This window comes from Phyllopteryx taeniolatus, chromosome 9, assembly GCF_024500385.1.
Source record: "Phyllopteryx taeniolatus isolate TA_2022b chromosome 9, UOR_Ptae_1.2, whole genome shotgun sequence".
Classification (NCBI taxonomy): Eukaryota; Metazoa; Chordata; class Actinopteri; order Syngnathiformes; family Syngnathidae; genus Phyllopteryx; species Phyllopteryx taeniolatus.
The window spans coordinates 663773-686444 of NC_084510.1; the positions used below are offsets into that span (position 1 = coordinate 663773).

The following is a 22672-nucleotide window of genomic DNA, read 5'->3' on the forward strand; positions in this document are numbered from 1 at the left end:
AGAGGAGTTTAAGGCGGAGGTGGTACTGAATCAGGGATCAGCGCTAAGCCCCTTCCTGTTTGCAGTGGTGATGGATAGGCTGACAGATGAGGTTAGACTGGAATCCCCGTGGACCATGACGTTTGCAGATGACATTGTGATCTGCAGTGAAAGCAGGGAGCAGGTGGAGGAACAATTAGAAAGATGGAGGCATGCACTGGAAAGCAGAGGAATGAAGATTAGCCGAAGTAAAACAGAATATATGTGCATGAATGAGAGGGGTGGTGGGAGAAGAGTGAGGCTACAGGGAGAAGAGATGGCTAGGGTGGAGGACTTTAAATACTTGGTGTCAAACGCCAGAGCAATGGTGAGTGTGGTCAGAAAGTGAAGAAACGAGTCCAAGCAGGTTGGAATGGGTGGAGGAGGGTATCAGGTGTGTTAAGTGACAGAAGAGTCACTGCTAGGATTAAGGGCAAAGTTTATAAGACAGTGGTGATGCTAGCCATGATGTACGGATTAGAGACGGTGGCACTGAAGAGACAACAGGAAGCAGAGCTGGAGGTGGCGGAAATGAAGATGTTGAGGTTCGCTCTAGGAGTGACCAGGTTGGATAAAATTAGAAATGAGCTCATCAGAGGGACAGCCGAGGTTCCATGTTTTGGAGACAGTTAGAGAGAGCAGACTTGGATGGTTTGGTCACATCCAGAGGAGAAATAGTGAGTATATTGGTAGAAGGATGATGAGGATGGAGCTTCCAGGAGAGAGCTTGGGGAAGACCAAAGAGAAGGTTGATGGATGTCGTGAGGGAAGACATGAGGGCAGTTGGTGTTCGAGAGGAGGATGCAGGAGATAGGCTTCCATGGAAAAGGATGACGCCCTGTGGCGACTCCAAAAGGGACAAGCCCGAAGGAAAAGAAGAAGAAGATGATTATATTGCGCCCCCCTGGAGAAAACTCCACCAGCCGCCACTGGGTGGTGCTATTTTAAACAAACTTCCAAATGTTTGTGTTCCCCCCCTTCAGTGTGAAATGGGTCTGGTTTCTTAACGATATGGCAAAGGATACCATATTCGGGATGATGAAACATACAAGTGAGAAGCGAGTATTTGAAATGAAGGCGCGGGAGTTGAAGAAGCGGAGTGTGTACAGCAAGGCACTGTGAGGACAAAGCACGTCCACGTTCGCCGCATTGTGAGGGGAAACAAGACAGACGAGTACCTCAATCCAAGACTTTTGGAGCACAGACCACGTGTTGTGACGGGGTGACGTCACGGATCTTGGGTTTTCCCGAAACGGCTTTTTAGTGCAACTTGACTGCCACGTCGCGTCAACTTCCCGGAGCACCAGGAGGAATCTCTTGCCGCCATGTACGCGCAACGGTACGTCACGAGCACATATTGCTGCAATGTGCATGTATATATATATATATATATATATATATGTGTGTGTGTGTGTATGTGTGTGTGTGTGTGTGGTGGCGGTTTATGTGTTACAATGTTGATGAGAATGTTTGCGTTAGGTTTCCATTTACAGCGAGGAGAATAACCAGTCAGGTCGCCGCTTGAATAACTTGTATTTCAAGTTCAGTCACACATTCCGTGCGCGCGTGTGACTGCGGCCAAGGCAGCCGCCCCTTAACTTTCTGCACACGAGGCATTACGGTAATAAGCGCCGAAGCCACCTTTAAAATAAAAGCCGAACCCAATAATGCGCACGTCAATGCTCTTCGCTTAAGGAAGGCTACCGGCAAAGTTCATTTGAATCTTGAGATGTTGGACATAAAAAAAAAAAAAAAAAAAATTTTTTTTTCATAAAAGCAGATTAAACTTTGACTGTTTTAGGTCCACGAGGATTACCAACATTATTTCTTTCCGCTCAATGCCAGAATGATGACAGAAGGACTTTTCTTCGACAACTGTGTACATATATCGTCGTAGAGTCTACAAATATTATATATCCACTCCAGGGGCGCCGATATTTTTTTAGCCATGACAGTATGTATTTATTTCCGTAAACACAATCTACACAGTCAATAAACATACTTCCAAAGGAGGTGAAGGGAAGCTACAGTATAAAAAGTCAACACACCCCTGATGATTTAAATGGCAGCGGCTTGTGTGCAGTGTGGATCGGCGAGGGCTGCGATTCTCCTAAGAACTCAAATATATACCCATCTGATATGAAAACACTTTTGGGGGGAATAATAGACCTGTCACGATCATTGTTTTTTTTTTTTTTTAACGATAATATATTTTCCCCAAAACTATCACGATAAACGATAATATCGTTGTTTTTTTTATGCCGTTGAAATCATGAAAACTAAAGGCCAACTCGGAGAGAAGCGCTGACGTTTTAAACGACTTCGCCGCGGCGGGGCCAGCTGTTTAGTTCCTTAGCTCGTTAGCTGGCGGGCGAGCAAACATAATAAACGGTTAGCTTTCCCGTTTGTGTGTTAATTGGGTAGCAACGCACACAACAACTCAGAGCGAAGCGCTGACATTTTAAACGACATCGCCGAAGTGGAGCTAGCTGTTGAGCTCCTTAACTCGCTAGCACGTGGGATAGCAAACATAATCAACACGAATTGAACGGCGGCAACACCGACAGGAGTGTACCGATGCGCTGGTGTTTCATGAGCCCACTAGCGGCTAATGACTCCGCCGTCCAACTCTGTCGGCTCACTGCAGCAATGAACATTTATTGAGTCCGGAAAAACTACCGAACGATAAGTCGATATAGTAATTGGCAACATCCATTTTTTTATTTTTTATTTTTTTTAGTATTGATGAATGAAGAAAAAAGGCAAATGGCACTTTTCTCACGCAGTGCAAAAGTGCTCGAACACCACAAGGGCCTATGTGTGCACATGCCTGACTGTTAAACAAAAGTGACCAAAAATTGTGTAGCGTCCCATTTATGAACTTTTAGTCGTCCATGTGTTTGTTATTTAGCAGACTGCTCCTTTGTTCATGGAGGATGATGAACCGAGAGGAATGCCATTGAAATTCTGCGGGGGTGGGCAGTTCCACTGAGTGCAAAAGACATTTTGAATTCTGTTTTTCAGTTGTATAAATGGGTTTTGCTAATGTGAGGCCTCTCTTAGCACATTACATAACACAAAGAGTACAGTTCAGTAAAGTGTGTCCAGTTGTGAATAAGTTCCTTAAAATGTTTGTCTTTCCTTTATATAAATTTATATCTATATATATATATATATATATATATATATATATATATACACACGATCAAGTAATGTCAACAATGGACAGATTGGATGTGTCTGTGTAGTTTCTATTGCAAGCAAGCTAAGCAAATGCAGATCTGCCTTGCATTTTGTTGTGCTTATCTCAAGTGGGGCCAGTAATGAAATCACAGCAATCAACAAGGGATCGTCATGGTGACAGGGCTGCCCCACTCTCTTGTACGCGCTGCCGTCTCATGTTCAGCAGGATTCTGTCTCGCTGTGGCTACCAGTCCAGGAGAACAAACACTGGAGATTTTTTTGAGAGTGGAACTTATATTGATGCATTGCATTTGTTTCACAGAGAATGTCGTCTTGGACCTGAACAGGAGGACCTAACTAACATGGCTGAGCGGCTCTTATAAAGGGATAGTCATGGGTAAGCAATGAAAGTTCATATTTTAAGGATGATTCTATATGTATTTCCAGTACCATTAAATCAATGCAAAACTACGATATTTCATAATAACTGGATGTATTAAGCCAGTGGTTCTTAACTCAGTCACTGCCGGCCGTTTCCTGAGCAGGGAACCCCAGACTGAAAGGCATTTTGGAGCAATTTCGCTCATTTTTCAAGCCCCACACAAGATTGCGTACTATGACTATGTAAACACCAAAAGAAAGATCAGACTCTCGTCTTTAGCTTATACCGTTCTTTAGTAACCAGCAGTCAAATATAGGCTAGTTTCAGCCAAACCTCCAAACAAGCAAAACTGAGAAAACAGCCTTTTTGTGAAAGCAGACAGACGACTTTGACACCAATATTTGTTTTTCTTGAGTGAAAATCTCAATCATCTGAACATAAAACAACACAGAGAAAGTACTTTTGACAGAAAAATAATTTATGTACAAGTATAACTATGTACAGAATTTACATTAAACAAAAATGCATGGACGAATGGGGCTCCCACACCTGCACGTTCTTCCTCCTCTACCGTTTGCTCAATAGTCCAGGTTTTTATTAACTTGTGCAAAAAATCTAGCAAGGTGTTACCCACATCAGGATCTTATTCTTTGGTGGCGGTGGTTGCCATTGTCCATGAAACCAGTGTGTACTTCTGCTTGAAGCACAACGTGTGCAGCTTAGAAATATAAAAATACATTGTTGAAATTGCTGTAGTGGGATGTGGAGAAAAAAAAGCTTTCAATTACCTTTTTTTGTTTGCACTGTGTACTGGAATGGGAGTCGAACATATGCCGGATCCATAAACTAACTTTTAAAAAATACATATGATTACTAGAGAATAATTTTTATTAATGATGTCTTTTGCAAGGGTTAAAAAAACAACAACAACACATTACATTTCTTCATCGCAATCCAAAAAGACGTTCGACTCGCGGGTGTTGGAAATGGAAAATTTAAATCAGTACTGGCAACAGATATTACATTGTACTGTGAACGAGTGGGACTAAATTATGTTTATATAAAAAGGATTGAAGGACCGTGTTTTCTCGCTAAATGGAACTAACGCGAACAGCAAACGAGTTGCCTTCGTCTCCGTATCATGTGGAGGAAGCTCGGGATGAAGCTCGTCTGCTTCCAGGCAATCCAGAGGGAGTTCCCTCATCTGATGATTGCAGATCACATTTCCTCCAATCCTGGTCGGCAGACGATCAGCCGGCATTTTGGATTTTGGATTTTGTTCATTTTGTCTTCTCTCTTTTCCACCATTATGCTTGGCTCTTCTCCTTGTCTCTTCCACCCTGCCTCCTTCTTTACCTTCCTCAATCTGAGGGAGGCACGTTCACCTCAAGGCATTGTTGCCCTCTACAGGGTGCCATTACTTATTGCAGTTATCCAGAGGCTTTACGATCACACATAAACTGCACAAACCGCCCCCCTCTCTCGCTCCCGACTCCCACTCATCCCCGTTAAAAAAAACGCCATTGACGTCTTTAGACGGCATTGGCAGGGAATAGCTTGATTCTGAATGACGTCTTTGAACGGCATTGGCAGGGAATGAGTTAACCTGGATTTGATCAAACCCTAGGGGTTCAACGGAGGTCAAGACACACACACCTCTTATTGCTAAGACAGCCCTTTTTACTCAGGCTGTTTGTTATATACAGCGGCTGAAATAAGTATTTAACACGTAACCATTTTTCTCACGAAATACAGTTTCAAAGGTGCTATTTACCTGAACATTTCACCAGCTGTTGGGAACAACCCAAGTAATACCTAGAAAGAAAGTAGAACAAAAAAGCTCAGAAGTTAAGTTGTGTGGAAAAATGTGAAATGACGCAGGGAAAAAGTATTGAACACATGAAGAAAGGGAGGGGCAAGAAGGCATGGAAAGCCAAGACAACACCTAAAATCTATCAATAATCTAACAGCAATCCAGCCCCTTGTCAGTGCAAATGAATATCAGCTGGTTCACTCCTAATTGATGGCCTAAAAAGGTCTCATTGTCTCATTAAGTCAAGACACATCTCATGATGAGTAAGAGCAGAGAGCGGTTTCAAGACCATCGCAAACTAATTGTTGCAAAACATAACGATGGCATTGGTTCCGGGCGCATATATAAGCTTCTGAATGTTCCAGTGAGCAGGGTTGGGGCCATAATACATAACAGGAAAGCCAATCATACCACCATAAATTTGTCTCGATTAGGTGCTCCTCGCAAGATTTCTGACAGAGGAGTGCAAAGAATAATCAGAAGAGTCCACCGTCGAACTCTGCGGAGAGCTTCAAATTGACCTGGAATTAGCAGGTACTGTTGCCACAAGGAAAACAGTGTGTAATGCACTCCGCCGCCATGGCCTGTATGCACGCTCACCACGCAAGACCCCATTGCTGAAAAAAAAGCATGTCAAAGCTCGTTTGAAGTTTGATGAACATGTGGACAAGCCAGTTAAATACAGGGAGAATATAGTCTGGTCGAATAAGAGCAACAGAGAACTGTTTGGATGCCATAATGCACACCATGTTTCGACGAGAAATAGATCTGCATATCACCCAAAAAAACACCATACCAACAGTGAAGTTCGGAGGTTGGAACATAACAATGTGGGGCTGCTTTCAGCAAATGGTACTGGTCAATTTCACATTATTGAAGGAAGGATGAATGAATGGGACCATGTTCACCAATCACAGGTTCCTTTCGTCTATATGCGTCGGGATTGGGAACATTTTGGCCACGGTGGTTGTCCTGTGGGTGGGCAAGGGTGCGAGGCTGATCACTTTTTCAGACTTGGACCAGAAATTAGCTCGCAAGACATTTCCTCTACCCATCCTGTATGTTCAAATAACTGGTCTGTACGGAGTCAAAAGGCTCAATTTGCCGAATATTTTACGGTGCTCAGGACAGTCTCCATCTTGTTCCGAATGTTGGCCGAGGGATTCGTGCCAAAGAAGAAATTCTTCTAGGTCAGACCAGCTGACTGTATTTACAATGATACAATGACAACATTCATTGCTGTGAGCGCAGACACGGCAAGGCTACGTCTTCATCCTCCTCAACGACGTGCTCACCGCGGCTCTGTCAAAGCTTATGTCAAGCAGAATCTGGACGCCAAAGAGCTTGGCAAATATGGATTACTGTTTTGTCATGTATTCTTTATGATTCTACCCACTCTGCTGCTGGCTCACGCGACCGGAGACATGCAGAGGGCCAGGGACTACAACGGCTGGTCAGATGTGTTCTTCCTCGTATAGTTCTTCATGTCCTGCATTATGTTGTTTGTCCTCACGTACTCCATCCTGTTGTATACATAGTACAACTCTGTAGTGACCACCACCATCGTGGGCTACATCAAGAATGTCCTGGTGACGTACATTGGAATGGTATTCGTTGTAGACTACATCTTCTCCTGGACCAACTTCATAGGTTTGAACATCAGCATTGCAGCCAGCCTAGTGTATTCCTAAATCACGCTGCGAGAACTGCAGCGTCGCAAGGCCAGCAAAAGCAACACAATGGACATCAATAGATACATAAATATATATTTAATTTTTCACCTTTTAGCAGTTCACAAGGAGTGTTACTACATGGGTGCCTTCAATGCCACATCGTTATCTGTGCACTCTTTTAAGTCTGTTACCTTTTTTACACATGCACTATTACACATTTGTGTTGTTTTGGTTTTACGCGACTGTCTGCTGCCAGGTCAGCATTGCAAATTAAACTCTGTACTAAATTGGTTTTGCTGGACAAATAAAGGTTGAATGAATAAATAAATAAGACATGAGAGTGGCACTTGTCAAGGTGCAGCTGTGCATTTCTAAACTGGTCTCTTTAAGGCAACGTCCAGTAAAAAAAAATCATTGAGTAAATATTGTGTTTTATATGCGAATTCATGTTTTGTTCTTTGAACACATTGATTTTGTGTGCAACTGATGAATGATTCATTTTGGAATGGAAGAAAAAAAAAATCATGTTTTCCAGTTATGAAGAGTTCGGTTAATGTGCGTTTGAAACTTAAGGGGTTCGGTACCTCCAACAAAAATAACAACCACTGTATGAAGCAGTGGCAGATGTTTGGTACCTGGGCCTTCAGAGAGGACCGAGTTAACTTAATCCACCTTGTCATGCTCTACCTCCACTATCATGTTGCAATTATACAAACTATCAATACTATACAAAAATGCAATATAGTGTTACAACACACAACTGTGCCACATACACCTGGAGCAGTTCAGAATCAATAATTACCTAATAACGACAAAAACATCAAGATAAAACAGTGGTGGGGCTCGATTTAAAAAAAAAAAAAATCAAATTAATTAGAGGTGTAATTAATTAACCTTGATTAATCATACAACAATATTTGTCCCAAAAAGCATTCGTTTTTTTAATAGTAGTATTTTAGTGCACAACTGAATCAAAGAATAGACACAGACGTGAATTCTCTTCACTCTGGAAAAATGCTTTTAATTGTATTTAACTCCAAAACAGTAGATAAACAAATAAAGGAAAACAAAATATTCCCTGGTCACAATTCAGTACTCGTAAACTTAATTTTCCATTTCAGGATATTTTTCAAGTTAAAGTGCCATTTTAGGACAGATTTTTCTGAACTGTATTTCCTTTAAGTGGTTTTAAAAAAATTCAACAGAGGTGCACATCTTTCTTTTTCTGGTAAACAACAAGCAATTTAAATGGTCATTCAAAACACCTTAGCAAACATTATTTTGTATATAAGGCCATTGTCACGTATGGAGAGGAGCCTGACCCAAGAGCAGGCGGAGGCCGATAGATGGTGATGAACAGTTTATTTCGGAAGGTCATGGAGGTGGTCCTGGGTGTATTGGCAGGCAGGGGTGTGGACAGGTGGCTGACTTGGCGGCAGGAATGGGGAACACGGGGGGAACTAGGAGAGACACAGGAGTCAAAAAGGGACTCAAGGCTTACGTGAGCTAAGTGGGCTGTGGTACCGCTGGAATAAGATGCAATACTTTGGCGAGGATTTCTGGGGACAGGCAGGCTTAAATGTAGGTGGTGACGAGGGTTGATTGGAGACAGGTGCGCGGCTTGAGGAAGGAACTGAAACAGAGAGAAGAGTGAGAGAGAGAGGGTGCAAACCCGCCCTCCAGGCTCCAATACAGGTACTGCAGAGCAGTTCATGACAGCCATAACATTTTTGAACATTTTAGGAGGAAAAAAAGCCTCACAATACCTCCATGCCTACTTCCTCTCTTTCTCTTTCATCCAGTTGCTAAGACAATCTAGCTTGGTCACATTACCAGAGGTCAAGGCAGCTCTCTTTTTTTGTAACTATGCAAGTGCAAGTGAGAACAGCCTCTCACATGGAACAGAAGTGGCAAGGCTAATCAGATACATGCGGCCCAGGGCAGACAGATGGTGGATTCTGCTCTGTACAAAGGCTTTTCTCACCTGAATCAGAGTCTGAAGAATTCAAAATGAGAGAATATTTGCAAAAAAAAAAAAAAAAAAAATTACATCCACCAGTTTGAACATTAAATAGCTTGTCTTTGCAGTTTATTCAATTGAACATAGGTTGAAAAGGATTTGCTAATCATTGTGTTCTGTTGTTATATACATTTTCCACAACGTCCCAACTTAATTGGAATTGGTGTTTGTCGTATTTTTTATTGTTGTACTTTAGGGAAATACAGTCCAAATAAATTACTGTATACAGAACTATTATCTTTCTGAAATGTTAATCAAAATCCTTAGAAAATAAGTAACTGACATGATATTTTAATGAAGAGGTGAAGTTTTCAGAATGCAGACTGTCTCATGTAGACTGCATCATTCGGTGTAACAACAGTATAAGTCTTTGGACCCTGTTCTAATCTTTGAGTGTATCACAGCCATTTTATCAATTCACACATCTCATAAAGGACTTTTTAAACATTCATGAACTAACCATCTTAATTGCTAACTTGTATGTAAATGGATTTATTATTTAAAAAAAAGTGTCTTTGAAAATGTTGACCTTCTTTCTGAATCTCTCCATCATCTTAGGTTTCTCTACCCTCCTGCTGGCTAGTGCTGTGTCCTCACTGGGAGGTCTGGTTTTTGGTTACGAACTGGGCATCATCTCTGGTGGTCTGCTGCAGCTCAAGGTTGAGTTCGGACTCAGCTGCATCCAGCAGGAGGCGCTGGTCAGCTCCCTGTTGATCGGAGCCTTGCTAGCCTCTCTGGTGGGAGGAGCCCTGATCGACCGTTACGGCTGCAGAAAGTCCATCCTGCTCAGTAATCTCCTAATGACGACTGGAAGTCTCATCTTGCTTATCAGCTCCTACCAAACCCTATTGTTTGGCAGGTTCACAGTGGGCTTCGCCATGTGCCAATCCTCCATGTCCTGCTGCATCTTTGTGTCGGAGATGGTAACTCCTGAACGTAGGGGCTTTTTGGTAACACTGTACGAAGCTGGGATCACTGTGGGCATCCTTATAGCTTACACCATGAACTACATTTTGTTTGACTTACAAATGGGCTGGAAGTGGATGTTTGGCTTAGCTGTAGTACCAAACTTGATTCAACTTGTCTCTATATGGTTCCTCCCGTCGAACACTGAGGTGCAATGTACAGACATTCATCCTGAAACAGCTCTTATGACTGCCATTGAAACCCAAGACGAAGCTCGGTCTAACAGCAGCAAGGAAGGCGAGGTGGTGCAGTATGATGTCATGTACCTTTTCCAGCGTAAAGACAACATGAGGACCCGCACCATCATCGGGCTAGGACTGGTGCTTTTCCAGCAGTTGACAGGCCAGCCAAATGTTCTCTTTTATGCCTCCACCATATTTCACAGTGCAGGGTTTCAGAGCGACAACTCTGCAGTGCTAGCATCGGTTGGTATTGGAACAGTCAAAGTGATTGCCACTCTCACCTCCATGGTGTATTCTGACAAAGTGGGAAGGAGGCCTTTGCTCATCAGTGGATGCTGTCTCATGGGTTTTTGTCTGATATGCATCGGACTTCTCAGTGGAAATTCACTAAAGGATTCGATGGGGCCTTGTAGCTCAGAGGACTCAATTGGCAACAAAACGAGTCAACTTCATTTAACAGTTGGAAATGACACACCTCTGAACACACCTTTTGATGAGGACCACAAACTTCAAGCTGCTGGTGCACTAGTTGTTCGAAACCAAACAGAAAAACCTCTGAAACCTGCCATTGAATCTTCTCCCAGCATTCGTGACAAAGTTTTCAGCTGGATCATTCTAATGTGCATGATGGCAGTTGTCACTGCATACTCCATTGGATTTGGACCAAGTTTGTATATTCACCCTGACTATATTCACAATAGTGGAAACCTCCTCTCTGCCTTAAAATTTATATACCAGTGGTGCCTTGAGATACAAGTTTGTTTTTGTTCTTTGTATTTATTCTGTGACCAATGTGTAATTCAAAACACTCATCTCAAACCATCTTTCCACATTGGAATTAATCTGTTTCAGCCTCCCCTCAAAGAAACAACAATATTTGTAATGTTTTGAATAAGGAAAATAACTCTATAATATTGAAGAATGGTATTGTAATCTTCTTCTTCTTCTTTCCTTTGGGCTTGTCCCTTTAGGGGTCGCCACACCGCGTCGTCCTTTTCCATGTAAGCCTATCTCCTGCATCCTCCTCTCGAACATCAACTGCCATCATGTCTTCCCTCACGACATCCAACCTTCTCTTTGGTCTTCCTCTAGCTCTCTTGCCTGGCAGCTCCATCCTCATCATCCTTCCACCAACATACTCACTATCTCTCCTCTGGACGTGTCCAAACCATCCAAGTCTGCTCTCTCTAACTTTGTCTCCAAAACATGGAACCTCGGCTGTCCCTCTGATGAGCTCATTTCTAATTTTATCCAACCTGGTCACTCCTAGAGCGAACCTCAACATCTTCATTTCCGCCACCTCCAGCTCTGCTTCCTGTTGTCTTTTCAGTGCCACTGTCTCTAATCCGTACATCATGGCTGGCCTCACCACTGTTTTATAAACTTTGCCCTTCATCCTAGCAGAGACTCTTCTGTCACATAACACACCTGACACCTTCCTCCACCCGTTCCAACCTGCTTCACTTCCTGATCACACTCGCCATTGCTCTGGATGGTTGACCCCAAGTATTTAAAGTCCTCTACCCTTGCTATCTCTTCTCCCTGTAGCCTCACTCTTCCCCCACCACCCCTTTCATTCATGCACATATATTCTGTTTTACTTTGCCTAATCTTCATTCCTCTGCTTTCCAGTGCACGCCTCCATCTTTCTAACTGTTCCTCCACCTGCTCCCTGCTTTCACTGCAGATCACAATGTCATTTGCAAACATCATGGTCCACGGGGATTCCAGTCTAACCTCATCTGTCAGCTTATCCATCACCACTGCAAACAGGAAGGGGCTCACGGCTGATCCCTGATGCAGTCACACCTACAGCACACAGCCCTCATACATTTCCTGAATTATTCTAACATACTTCTCTGCCACTCCAGACTTCCGCATGCAGTACCACAGTTCCTCTCTGGGTACTCTGTCATACGCTTTCTCTAGATCTACAAAGACACAACCTCCTTCTCCTTCTAACCTTCTCTGTACTTTTCCATCAACATCCTCAAGGCAAATGCATCTGTGGTACTCTTTCTAGGCATTAAACCATACTGTTGCTAATACTCCTGAGTCTAGCCTCCACTACGCTTTCCCATAACTTATTGTGGGGCTCATCAACTTTATTCCTCTATAGTTCCCACAGCTCTGCACATCACCCTCGTTCTTAAAAATGGGCACCAGCACACTTTTCCTCCATTCCTCAGGCATCTTCTCACGCGCTAGAATTCTGTTGAACAAGCTGGTCAAAAACTCCACAGCCACCTCTCCTAGATGCTTCCTTACCTCCACAGGAATGTCATCAGGACCGACTGCCTTTCCATTTTTCATCCTCTTTAATGCCTTTCTAACTTCCCCCTTACTAATCATTGCCACTTCCTGGTCCACCACACTTGCCTCTTCTACTCTCCCTTCTCTCTCATTTTCCTCATTCATAACTCCTCAATGTATTCTTTCCATCCTTTTCTCCTTCTTTAGTGTCCAACCTGCCATACATGTCATCATATGCCTCTTGTTTGGCCTTTGCCACCTCTACCTCTGCCCTATGTCGCATCTCAATGTATTCCTTTCGCCTCTCCTCGGTCTTCTCAGTGTCCCACTTCTTCTTCTTAGCTAACCTCTTTCCTTGTATGATTTCCTGTACTGTGAGGTTACACCACCAAGTCTCCTTCTCTCCTTTTCTGCCAGAAGATACATCAAGTACTCACCTGCCTGCCTCTCTGATCACCTTGGCTGCAGTGGTCCAGTCTTCTGGAAGCTCCTCCCGTCCACCGAGAGCCTGTCTCACCTCTTCCCGAAAAGCTGCACAACACTCGTCCTGTCTCAGCTTCCACCACATGGTTCTCTGCTCTGCCTTTATCTTCCTAATCTTCCTCCCCACCACCAAAGTCATCTTACACACCACCATCCTATGCTGTCTGGCCACACCCTCCCCTACCACAACCTTACAGTCGGTAACCTCCTTCAGATTACATCGTCTGTACAAGATGTAATCCACCTGCGTGCTTCTACATCCGCTCTTGTAGGTCAACCTATGTTCCTGCCTCTTCCGGAAAAAAGTGTTCACTACAGCCATTTGCATCCTTTTTGCAAAGTCTACCACCATCTGTCCCTCCAAGTTCCTTTCCTGGATGCCGTACTTACCCATCACTTCTTCATCACCCCTATTTCCTTCACCAACATGTCCATTCACCAACATGTCCATTACAATCTGCACCAATCACGAGTCTCTCTCTGTCTGAACTACTTCGTCTAGCTCATTCCAGAATTTCTCTTTCACCTCTAGGTCACATCCTACCTGTGGGGCTTCGTCGCTAATCACATTTTCCCCCAAACACTCTCAATTTAAAGTTTCTGCCTCATCACTCGATCTGATACTCTTTTCACCTCCAAGACATTCTTAGCCAACTCTTCTTTTAAAATAACCCCCGACTCCATTTCTCTTCCCATCTACACCATGGTAAAATAATTTCAACCCTGCCCCTAGACTTCTAGCCTTACTGCCTTTCCACCTGGTCTCCTGGCCACACAATATATCAACCTTTCTCCTAATCATCATGTCAACCAACTCCTGAGATTTTCCTGTCATAGTCCCAACATTTGGAGTCCCTACATTCAGTTCTAGGCTATGTGCTTTCCTCTTCTCTTTCTGCCGAAGAACCTGCTTTCCTCCTCTTCTTCTTCTTTGAGTTCGACACACAGCAGCTGAATTTCCACCGGCGCCCTGCAGGTTGACGGCGCCGGTGGCGGACGTTGTTTAGCTGGACCAGGACCGATCCGGTATGGAATTCTTTGGATGAGAGCGCATATTTGTTTGGCAAAGTTTTAAGCCGGATGGTCTTCCTGACACAACACTCTGCGTTTATCCGGGCTTGGGACAGGCCTACAGTTTGCACTGGCTTTTTCTTAATGCAGCCCTATGGGGGGACATAGGGCCATAGGGCTGCATTAAGAAAAATGGTATTGCAATAACTTAATTAAATAGATGTGCATTTTGAATAAAGTGCCACAAAATAGGCCAAAAATGTGTAAATTTGACACACCACAGTAAAGATGATAACAAGCCAGACAATGAATGAATGAATAAGAAAAATTGCAAAGTATGTAAAATTTGGCTTCAAAATGGTCAAGACTTGAGACATTCGCTGAGCTTCAAGATGCTGTGGGGCAGGGGTCTCAAATTCAAATTCACGGTGGGCCAAAATAAAAAATTAAGGTCACGGACCAAACTCAATATTTAATGAAAAATCACTGTGATGTGCATGTTTCCCTTCTCTGCAGAAATGTAGCGTTAAAGTTTATCATATCACAACAAACTTAAATTGTGCTTAAACACTGAATCTGGAATAAGCAAACTTTAATATTATCAGAATCAGAATCATCTTTATTTGCCAAGTATGTCCAAAAAACACAAGGAATTTGTCTCCGGTAGTTGGAGCCGCTCAAGTACGACAACAGACAGTCAATTGACAGAGAACACTTTGGAGACATAAAGACGAGTAATATATAATTGGCCCGACAGAAATGTGACAACGAACTCAAGTCAAACAATTGCCAGCATGTTGTAATGGAATTGTAGGTTAGGTGTTTAAGAAGTTGATCGCAAGAGGGAAGAAGCTGTTGGAATGTCTGCTAGTTCTAGTTTGCATTGATCGGTAGCGCCTACCTGAGGGAAGGAGCTGGAAGAGCCAGTGACCGGGATCTGGAGGGTCCGAGAGGATTTTGCACGCTCTTGTCTTAGTTCTGGCAGCGTGCAAGTCCTCAAGGGTGAGTAGGGGCGTACCGACAATCCTTTCAGCAGTTTTGATTGTCCGTTGCAGTCGGAGTTTGTCCTTTTTTGTAGCAGCACCAAACCAGACGTTGAGGACGGAGTTGATGTTGGTCGCCCACTTCAGGTCCTGAGAGATTGTAATTCCCAGGAACTTGAAGGTCTCGACAGTTGACACAAGGCAGCTGGACAACGCACCACAGCTCCAGCCGTTCCGCTTCCTGTCGAAATGCAGACTCGTCACCGTCCATGATGAGGCTGATGACAGTGGTGTCATCTGCAAACTTCAGGAGTTTGACAGCCGGGTGCGCTGTGGTGCAGTCGTTCGTGTAGAGAGAGAAGAGCAGCGGAGAGAGGACACAACCTTGGGGCGCCCCAGTGCTGATGCTGCGTGTGGATGAGGTGGCCTCCCCCAGGCTCACCTGCTGTGTCCTGCCCGTCAGGAAGCTCTAAATCCACTGGCAGATGGCAGGTGAGACGCTGAGCTGGAGAAGTTAGGATGAAAGGAGTTCAGGGATGATGGTGTTGAACGCTGAGCTGAAGTCCACGAACAGGATCCTCGCGTAAGGTCCCTGCACTGTCGAGGTGTTCTATGATGAAGTGCAGTCCCATGTTGACTGCGTCATCCGCAGACCTGTTTGCGCGTTAGGCAAACTGCAGGGGGCTACAGACTTTGAGGCAGGATGGGGACACATGGTCCGGGCCTGCCGCTTTGTTAATCATTTGTTGTTTGAAGATGTTCATGGATGGTTAACGTAGAAGTCAGATGTGTGATTGTGGTCGGGGGTGCGGCCGGGTGGGTGAGGGGTGTGATAGTGTCCTTTTCTAATCTGCAGTAGGGGGTATTCACGTCGTTGGCTAGTGTGCTATTGTTCCCAGCTTGGGGGGATCGTCGCTTGTAATTGGTCAGCGATTGGAATGCATGCCAGACTGATTTAGAGTCGTTAGCGCTAAACTGTTTTTCCAACTTTGCTGCATAGTTCCTCTTTGCAATGTTAATTTCTTTAATCAGCTGGTTTCTAGTTCGAAACATGAGAAATCAAATTTGCAATAAAAAACATCAGTGTTATTTGTTGGTTGTTCTGTATTTAAATGGATAAAATAAATTGAAATCTTCTATTTATTTATCTCCAACTACCATGCTTTTTTATGTTAATCTTTTTTCAAAGGCTAACAAGAAAAAACAACCCAAAAAAATAAGAATGTCCTTCAATAAAAATCCAAACTTCAAACTGTTAACAGTCCCTACGTAGGAGTTGATAAAGGGCATTCAAAAAAATATTATTATATAATATTGTTATTTTCCTGGTTATAGTGGCGTTGCTCCGCACACGACAAACAGGTCTGTCTTTTACTTTATCCAACAGACAATCTGCCTCCCACCTGTCTTGGAAGTGAACCGTTTATCATCTTTCGTTTGGCCATTTTTGCGAAGGGGAAGTGTACATTTGCTCGAGGAGACCGGTAGCATAGTTGCTAACGACTGCAACAGAAAGGGAAGGGGCGCTCGCCGGTCGAGACTGATGGGCCAACACACTAGCAAAGCATTGTGGGATTTGTAATATTAGTGGCGCAGCTCTAATACACATTTGATATGGTCTTGCGGGCCAAATATAATTACACCGTGGGCCAAATTTGGCCCCTGGGCCTGAGTTTGACATATATGCTGTGGGGTGTCGCTGTGCACTCTGAAATCCCGCCTCCAGCTGTCAGTCAAATACTTCCATCGAGACAAATTCCTTTTGTGTTTTTGACATACTTGGCAAAATAAAGATGATTCTGATTCTGATCTATGGCGGTTCCCTTTATGTGTTGGCATTATGCTAGCTCACTTGGAGGCAAAGTTATGTGGTTGTTTTAAATACACAACGTGTAATATTTTTGCTTTGTTTAGTTTGACAGTAAACTTTTAACTGGGCGCGGCATTAAACAACTTGAGGCCCGCTACTTTTCAAAGATTTGTTCACTATGCCAAACTGCTACAAACTGAAGTGAGCTGAGTGGAGTTCAATGTCACCATGCAACGCTCGTATCTCAAACCTTTGCTTGCAAATCAAAGAAAAAAAACAAAACAAAACAAAAAACAAAACCAACCTTCCCAACGAGAGCTCCGTGTCTCCCAAAACTCGAAAGTCAGGCCATTCGTATCTCAAGGCACTACTACTGTGCATGCTTACTGTCAACATGAATACGGTGTTTTTTTCAGCCTGAAAATACTGTCGGTATACAATGAATAATGTAGCATTCATTTATTGTTTGCTATATAAGTATTTTTGCAGTGACTTGAGTTTTTAGGGTTTTGGTTTTATACTCCACCACAATGAATTTGAAAACAAAAACTGCAGACTTTCATCAGTTTCCCAAAATATGGCATTTATCATTTAGGAATTGCAGTGATTTTATGCACAGTACATGGTTATTACAGTTGTTACTCTATGTTTTGATACTGTTATCCGTTGCTCTTGCTCTCTTTCGATGTGTTTGTATTGTTCTAAAAGTGTGTTTAAATACCTTAAAAAAGTGTAAGTGCCATAAATGTTATAAAATACCCATGCCTAGGGTGGAACCTAACCCCAGTGATGGAGGGAGATCGCTGTATCTCCGCTTATGTTATAGGTTGAAATACTTAAATAATATTTTGGCGATTTTGATACAGTTACTAATATTCTTGCAAGAAGCAACCACACAGCAAAAACAGCTTACACAGCGGTTGTTCAAAGAATACTTCTCCTTTATACATGTATAGGTCACACTGCATTATCTTCACTCAACATGGACAATGTTCAATTGTTTTCTCTTATCCTGTGATGATCTTGTCTGACGTCATCGTCCTCTGATTTAGTAAAACAAAAATCACCCCCAACCGCAAACCGCAAACCGTGGTCTAATCAGTCATTAGTCAATATTAGCAAGTCACAGTATTGCATGCACAGCCCTAAATGAAGACAAAAGCAAAGGCAGTAGGACCCACCAACAAGCAGCAACTAAAGGGAGGTGCACTTTAGGTCTGGTAGAGCCAAAGAGGACATTTAGAATTTAGTGTTAACATTTCGTGGGCTCCAGAATTCAGGCAATCATTGACTCAAAGAGCTTTCAAAAAAATTTCGAATAATTGTCCAAATACTTTGGAGCCCCTATAAATAGAGGTATTCTGCTTAAAATGGCTATATTTCCTAAATAGTAAATGCCATATTTTTATGAAACATCTTAAACGTCTCCACCTTAAGGAACAAAATATCAACGTAATAACACTTTTTTATTGTCTAAATATTTCTGGACCTAACTGTATCTCGTAAGCATAGAAACAGAAGCTCTTGTTTGTTTGCTGCAGTGACCTGGCTCCTCCTCACTGAAATATTTCCCGCTGCTGTGAGAGGAAGAGCATTCGCATTCACCAGCTGCTTCAACTGGAGTGCCCACCTCTTGGTTACCTTCACTTTCCTGGATGTTTTCAGTGAGCTCTCATATTCATTATTGATTTACTACAAGTAATGTATCTTTATCTACAACCACAATTCTAATGAAGTTGGGACGTTGTGTTAAACACAAATCAAAACAAAATACAATCATTTGCAAATCATGTTCGACCCATATTTAATTGAATACATGACAAAGACTAGCTATTTCATGTTCAAACTGATAAGCTTGATTGTTTTTAGCAACTCATCATTAACTTCGAATTTTATAGCGGCAACACTTTCCAAAATAGTTGGGACAGGTGGCAAAAAAGACTGCGAAAGTTGAGCAATGCTCATCAAGCACCTGTTTGGAACATCCCGCAGGTGAACAGGCTAATTGGGAACAGGTGGGTGCCATGATTGCTTCCCTGAATTGCTCAGTCATTCATAAGCAAAGATGGGGCGAGGTTCACCTCTTTGTGAACAAGTGCGTGAGAAAATAGTCGAACAGTTTAAGGACAATGTTCCTCAATGTATAATTGCAAGGAATTTAGGGATTTCATCATCGATGGGCCATAATATCGTCAAAAGGTTCAGAGAATCTGGAGAAATCACTGCATGTAAGCGGCAAGGCCGAAAACCAACACTGAATGCCCGTGACCTTCGATCCCTCAGGCGGCGCTGCATCAAAAACCGACATCAATGTGGAAAGGATATCACCACATGGGCTCAGGAACACTTTAGAAAACCAATGTCAGTAAATACAGTTCGGCGCTACATCCGTAAGTGCAACTTAAAACTCTACTATGCAAAGCAAAAGCCATTTATCAACAACACCCAGAAACACCGCCGGCTTCTCTGGGCCCGAGCTCATCTAAGATGGACTGATGAAAAGTGGAAAAGTGTTCTGTGGTCCGACGAGTCCACATTTCAAATTGTTTTTGGAAATTGTGGCCGTCGTGTCCTCCGGGCCAAAGAGGAAAAGAACCATCCGGACTGTTAAAGTTCAAAAGCCAGCATCTGTGATGGTATGGGGCTGTGTTAGTGCCAATGGCATGGGTAACTTACACATCTGTGAAGGCACCATTAATGCTGAAAGGTACTTACAGGTTTTGGAGAAATAATGCTGCCATCCAATTAACATCTTTTTCATGGACGCCCCTGCTTATTTCAGCAAGAAAATGCCAAATCACATTCTGCATGTGTTACAATAGCATGGCTTTGTAGTAAAAGAGTGCGGGTACTAGACTGGCCTGCCTGCAGTCCAGACCTGTCTCCCATTGAAAATGTGTGGCGCATTATGAAGCGTAAAAGACGACAACGGAGACCCCGGACTGTTGAACAGCTGAAGCTGTCCATCAAGCAAGAATGGGAAAGAATTCCACCTACAAAGCTTCAACAATTAGTGTCCTCAGTTCCCAAACGTTTATTGAATGTTGTTCAAAGAAAAGGTGATATAACACAGTGGTAAACATGAACCTGTCCCAGCTTTTTTAGAACCTGTTGCAGCCATAAAATTAATGATTATTTGCTAAAAACAATCAAGTTGATCAGTTTGAACACTAAATATCTTGTCTTTGTAGTGTATTCAATTAAATATAGGTTGAACATGATTTGCAAATCATTGTATTCTGTTTTTATTTATGTTTAACACAAAGTCCCAACTTCATTGGAATTGGGGTTGAATATAGATGGAAAATGGACTGTAGTTTCCGGAACTACAAGAACTAAAAGTCTTTAATTGTATTGAAAAGGAGAACAATGAAATACTTTTCCATTCAATGGCAGAAAATAGCAGAATAATTAACCTGTGTATCTGTTGCCATTCAAACAGAACAATATATTTTCCCTTCTTTTCTGCTTAAAGTGGAAAGAAGGGAAAATATTTTTTGGGCAAGAATATGTTGTATGTACCCCCACTAGGCGAAACATGGGATTCAGATTAATATTGCATTTGTGGAATAAAAATTAAACCGATAAATTAATCAATTTTCACATATTCCAGGAGGTGGCCATCTTGGCCAATATCGCCCTCTGCTGTCGACTGAAATTAACGTCACGACGATTTAAATATGATGATAATAATAATGTGCTCAATGAATTGATTTTGACCATGATTCAGTGTTTGATGCCCACTGTTCACATTATTTATGACTACAATATAACTGACATCCACCACATGTCTGCAGAGCTCAGAATCTGTCTGACTGTGTGCCGATCAAATTCACTACAATCGTGTTAGACCAGCAGCGCCTAAAGTTAGATGTGGTATCAGCAAGTGTAAGTTTAGACCAAGTTTTTGCCACCAAATTGTCATATTCACTGGGCACGTGTCAAAGGACACACCCCTTTACGCTTGCACAAAAAATGAAGATACACCAGCTTTTGTGGTCCTCCGCAGGCAGATCTGCCGTCTACAAAAATAGAACCTGATACGTTACGTTCATCGGCCCACAAAACGGTTCTCCATTTCTCCATAGGCTAGTCGATGTGTACTACGGCAAATTGGAACCGCTTTTATTTTGAAACTTTATGGGGGCTTCTTGCTGATAGAATAGCTTCACACAGGTGTCTTCCGATTGTCACAGGTAACTTCAGAATGTCTTTGATCACCCTGGGGCTGATCATGAGCCGAGGCTTTGCCATTCAGGCTGTTCTGCGATCCCTTCTAATGGGAGTTTACCACGTCTCTCTGGTTTTGCGTTCATTTAAAGCATTGGAAATTATTTTAGCCGAGTGCTCTTATCATTTTCTGCACTTCTTTGCACGATTTCTTTCTACTCCTCAGCGTTTCATTCAAAGTACACCGTTCTCGTGAACAATAACGACACGTCTCATTCTTTTGAGAGAGAAATGCATTAATAACGTGCTGGATTCATCCGGCCTAAATAACGACCACCTGATTGACACCTGTTTTTTTTTCACAAAATGAATGACATCACTAACCCGAACTCCACACAGCTATTGTTTGGAACATGGACCTTTCAATAAATAATTCAATTATGCATGCTCCTTAGTCTGTGTATCGCAAACGTTTAATCGGTTGGTTTTCTTTGACTGGCAAGTTATGCCCTGTCGTTTCTCCCAAAAACAGTTATTGATGTGGTTTGTCATGTTGGACTGTTATTTTGAACACAACGGTGCTCTCCAACTGGCTAGCGACCAGCTGGGGGTGTACCCCGCCTCTCCCCAAAAGTTAGGTGGGATAGGCTCCAGCTGACCTGTGATCCAAGTGGGGATAAACGATACAGAAAATGGATGGCTGGTGTGCTGTGAGAGTTTTGTAAAACAGATGTCAAACGTGGATTGGCTCAATGAAAGTTGGCAAACACGAGCTTGTTTGTCTGTATCGCCAGATGCTATCGGTCTGTCTGGGACTTTTCTTATGTATGGGATCACCTCAATGGTGGCTGCAGTTTTCTTCTACTTCATGCTACCAGAGACCAAAGGCAAGACACTGCAGGAGATCGACAAGGAGCTGCGGTTAAACAGGTACTTTCTTCAATGTCATACACATTGTCCAATCAGATGCCATACTGAGACACTGACTGGTGTGTTGCCACGCGCTTTTTCTAGGTTTCACCACCGTGTGGAGTGCTGCGACTTCATCCGAGGACGGAATTTCTCTTCAGAATACCAAAGAGTTGTCAGTCAATTAAGCAATTGAATGTTTGGACAAACATCACCGATCAACTGGTTTTAATGATAAACACACACGTGTGCATTTTATTTTGCTATTGTTGCATTATTTCTCCCTTCTCCATATTTATAAGGCATTTTTTTCTTTCTTTCATTTTATACGTCTTCATAAGTATTTTGCCATGTTACAAATGTAGCAAGAAACCAGTTGTGTCAGGTCTTCATGGATTAGCAATGTATTTGTCATGTCTTTTTGATCCCACTCCCATGCTCTCAGTGTGCCATCTGTGCCAGTGCAAAGATGAAGTAGGCTCCCGACCAGTGTTATTATTAGGATTTGTTACAAAAGAGCGTTTCAAAATATAAATCAGCAGCAAACAATATTTTATACACCCTCACGTGATTGATAAATTATATCTGTCTGCAGATGACCTTTTCAAAGACAATTTACAATTATAAGGTCATTTTATGTGAAAACTTCAAAAGATTAACTCGGTGAGCAAACTGGTAAACAAAATCCACCAAATGTTTAGATGTGTATTGTATTGTTTCCATTATAAAGAGATTCCACCTGGATTTGTCTTTTTCGCAAAAGTGTAACTGTGAGCAATGCACACTTGACATGAATAATTTCCAAGACGACAAAAC

The 22672-nt window shown here is 42.6% G+C and overlaps 1 protein-coding gene across 4 annotated transcripts; it reads left to right on the top strand.

The window, feature by feature from the left end:
- Positions 1-862: 862 nt before the first annotated feature.
- Positions 863-22600, top strand: slc2a10 (solute carrier family 2 member 10). 4 transcript variants are annotated; one of them, XR_009790198.1, is made up of 8 exons: positions 868-1357; positions 3524-3598; positions 9648-10904; positions 11209-11238; positions 12908-13999; positions 14879-15459; positions 18319-18441; positions 21742-21754. XR_009790198.1 is itself a non-coding variant. In XM_061785458.1 (6 exons), the coding sequence occupies exons 2-6, from the start codon at positions 3595-3597 to the stop codon at positions 22050-22052; spliced, it is 1611 nt and encodes a 536-aa protein (XP_061641442.1). In that variant the 5' UTR covers positions 885-1357; positions 3524-3594; the 3' UTR covers positions 22053-22600. The 4 variants fall into 4 exon arrangements, 3 of the variants coding, with proteins under 3 accessions (XP_061641444.1, XP_061641442.1, XP_061641445.1); XM_061785458.1 differs by lacking the exons at positions 11209-11238; positions 12908-13999; positions 14879-15459 and adding an exon at positions 21962-22600 and having other exon boundaries at positions 885-1357; positions 21742-21877; XM_061785461.1 differs by lacking the exons at positions 11209-11238; positions 12908-13999; positions 14879-15459 and adding an exon at positions 21962-22600 and having other exon boundaries at positions 896-1357; positions 9648-10025; positions 21742-21877.
- Positions 22601-22672: the final 72 nt, after the last annotated feature.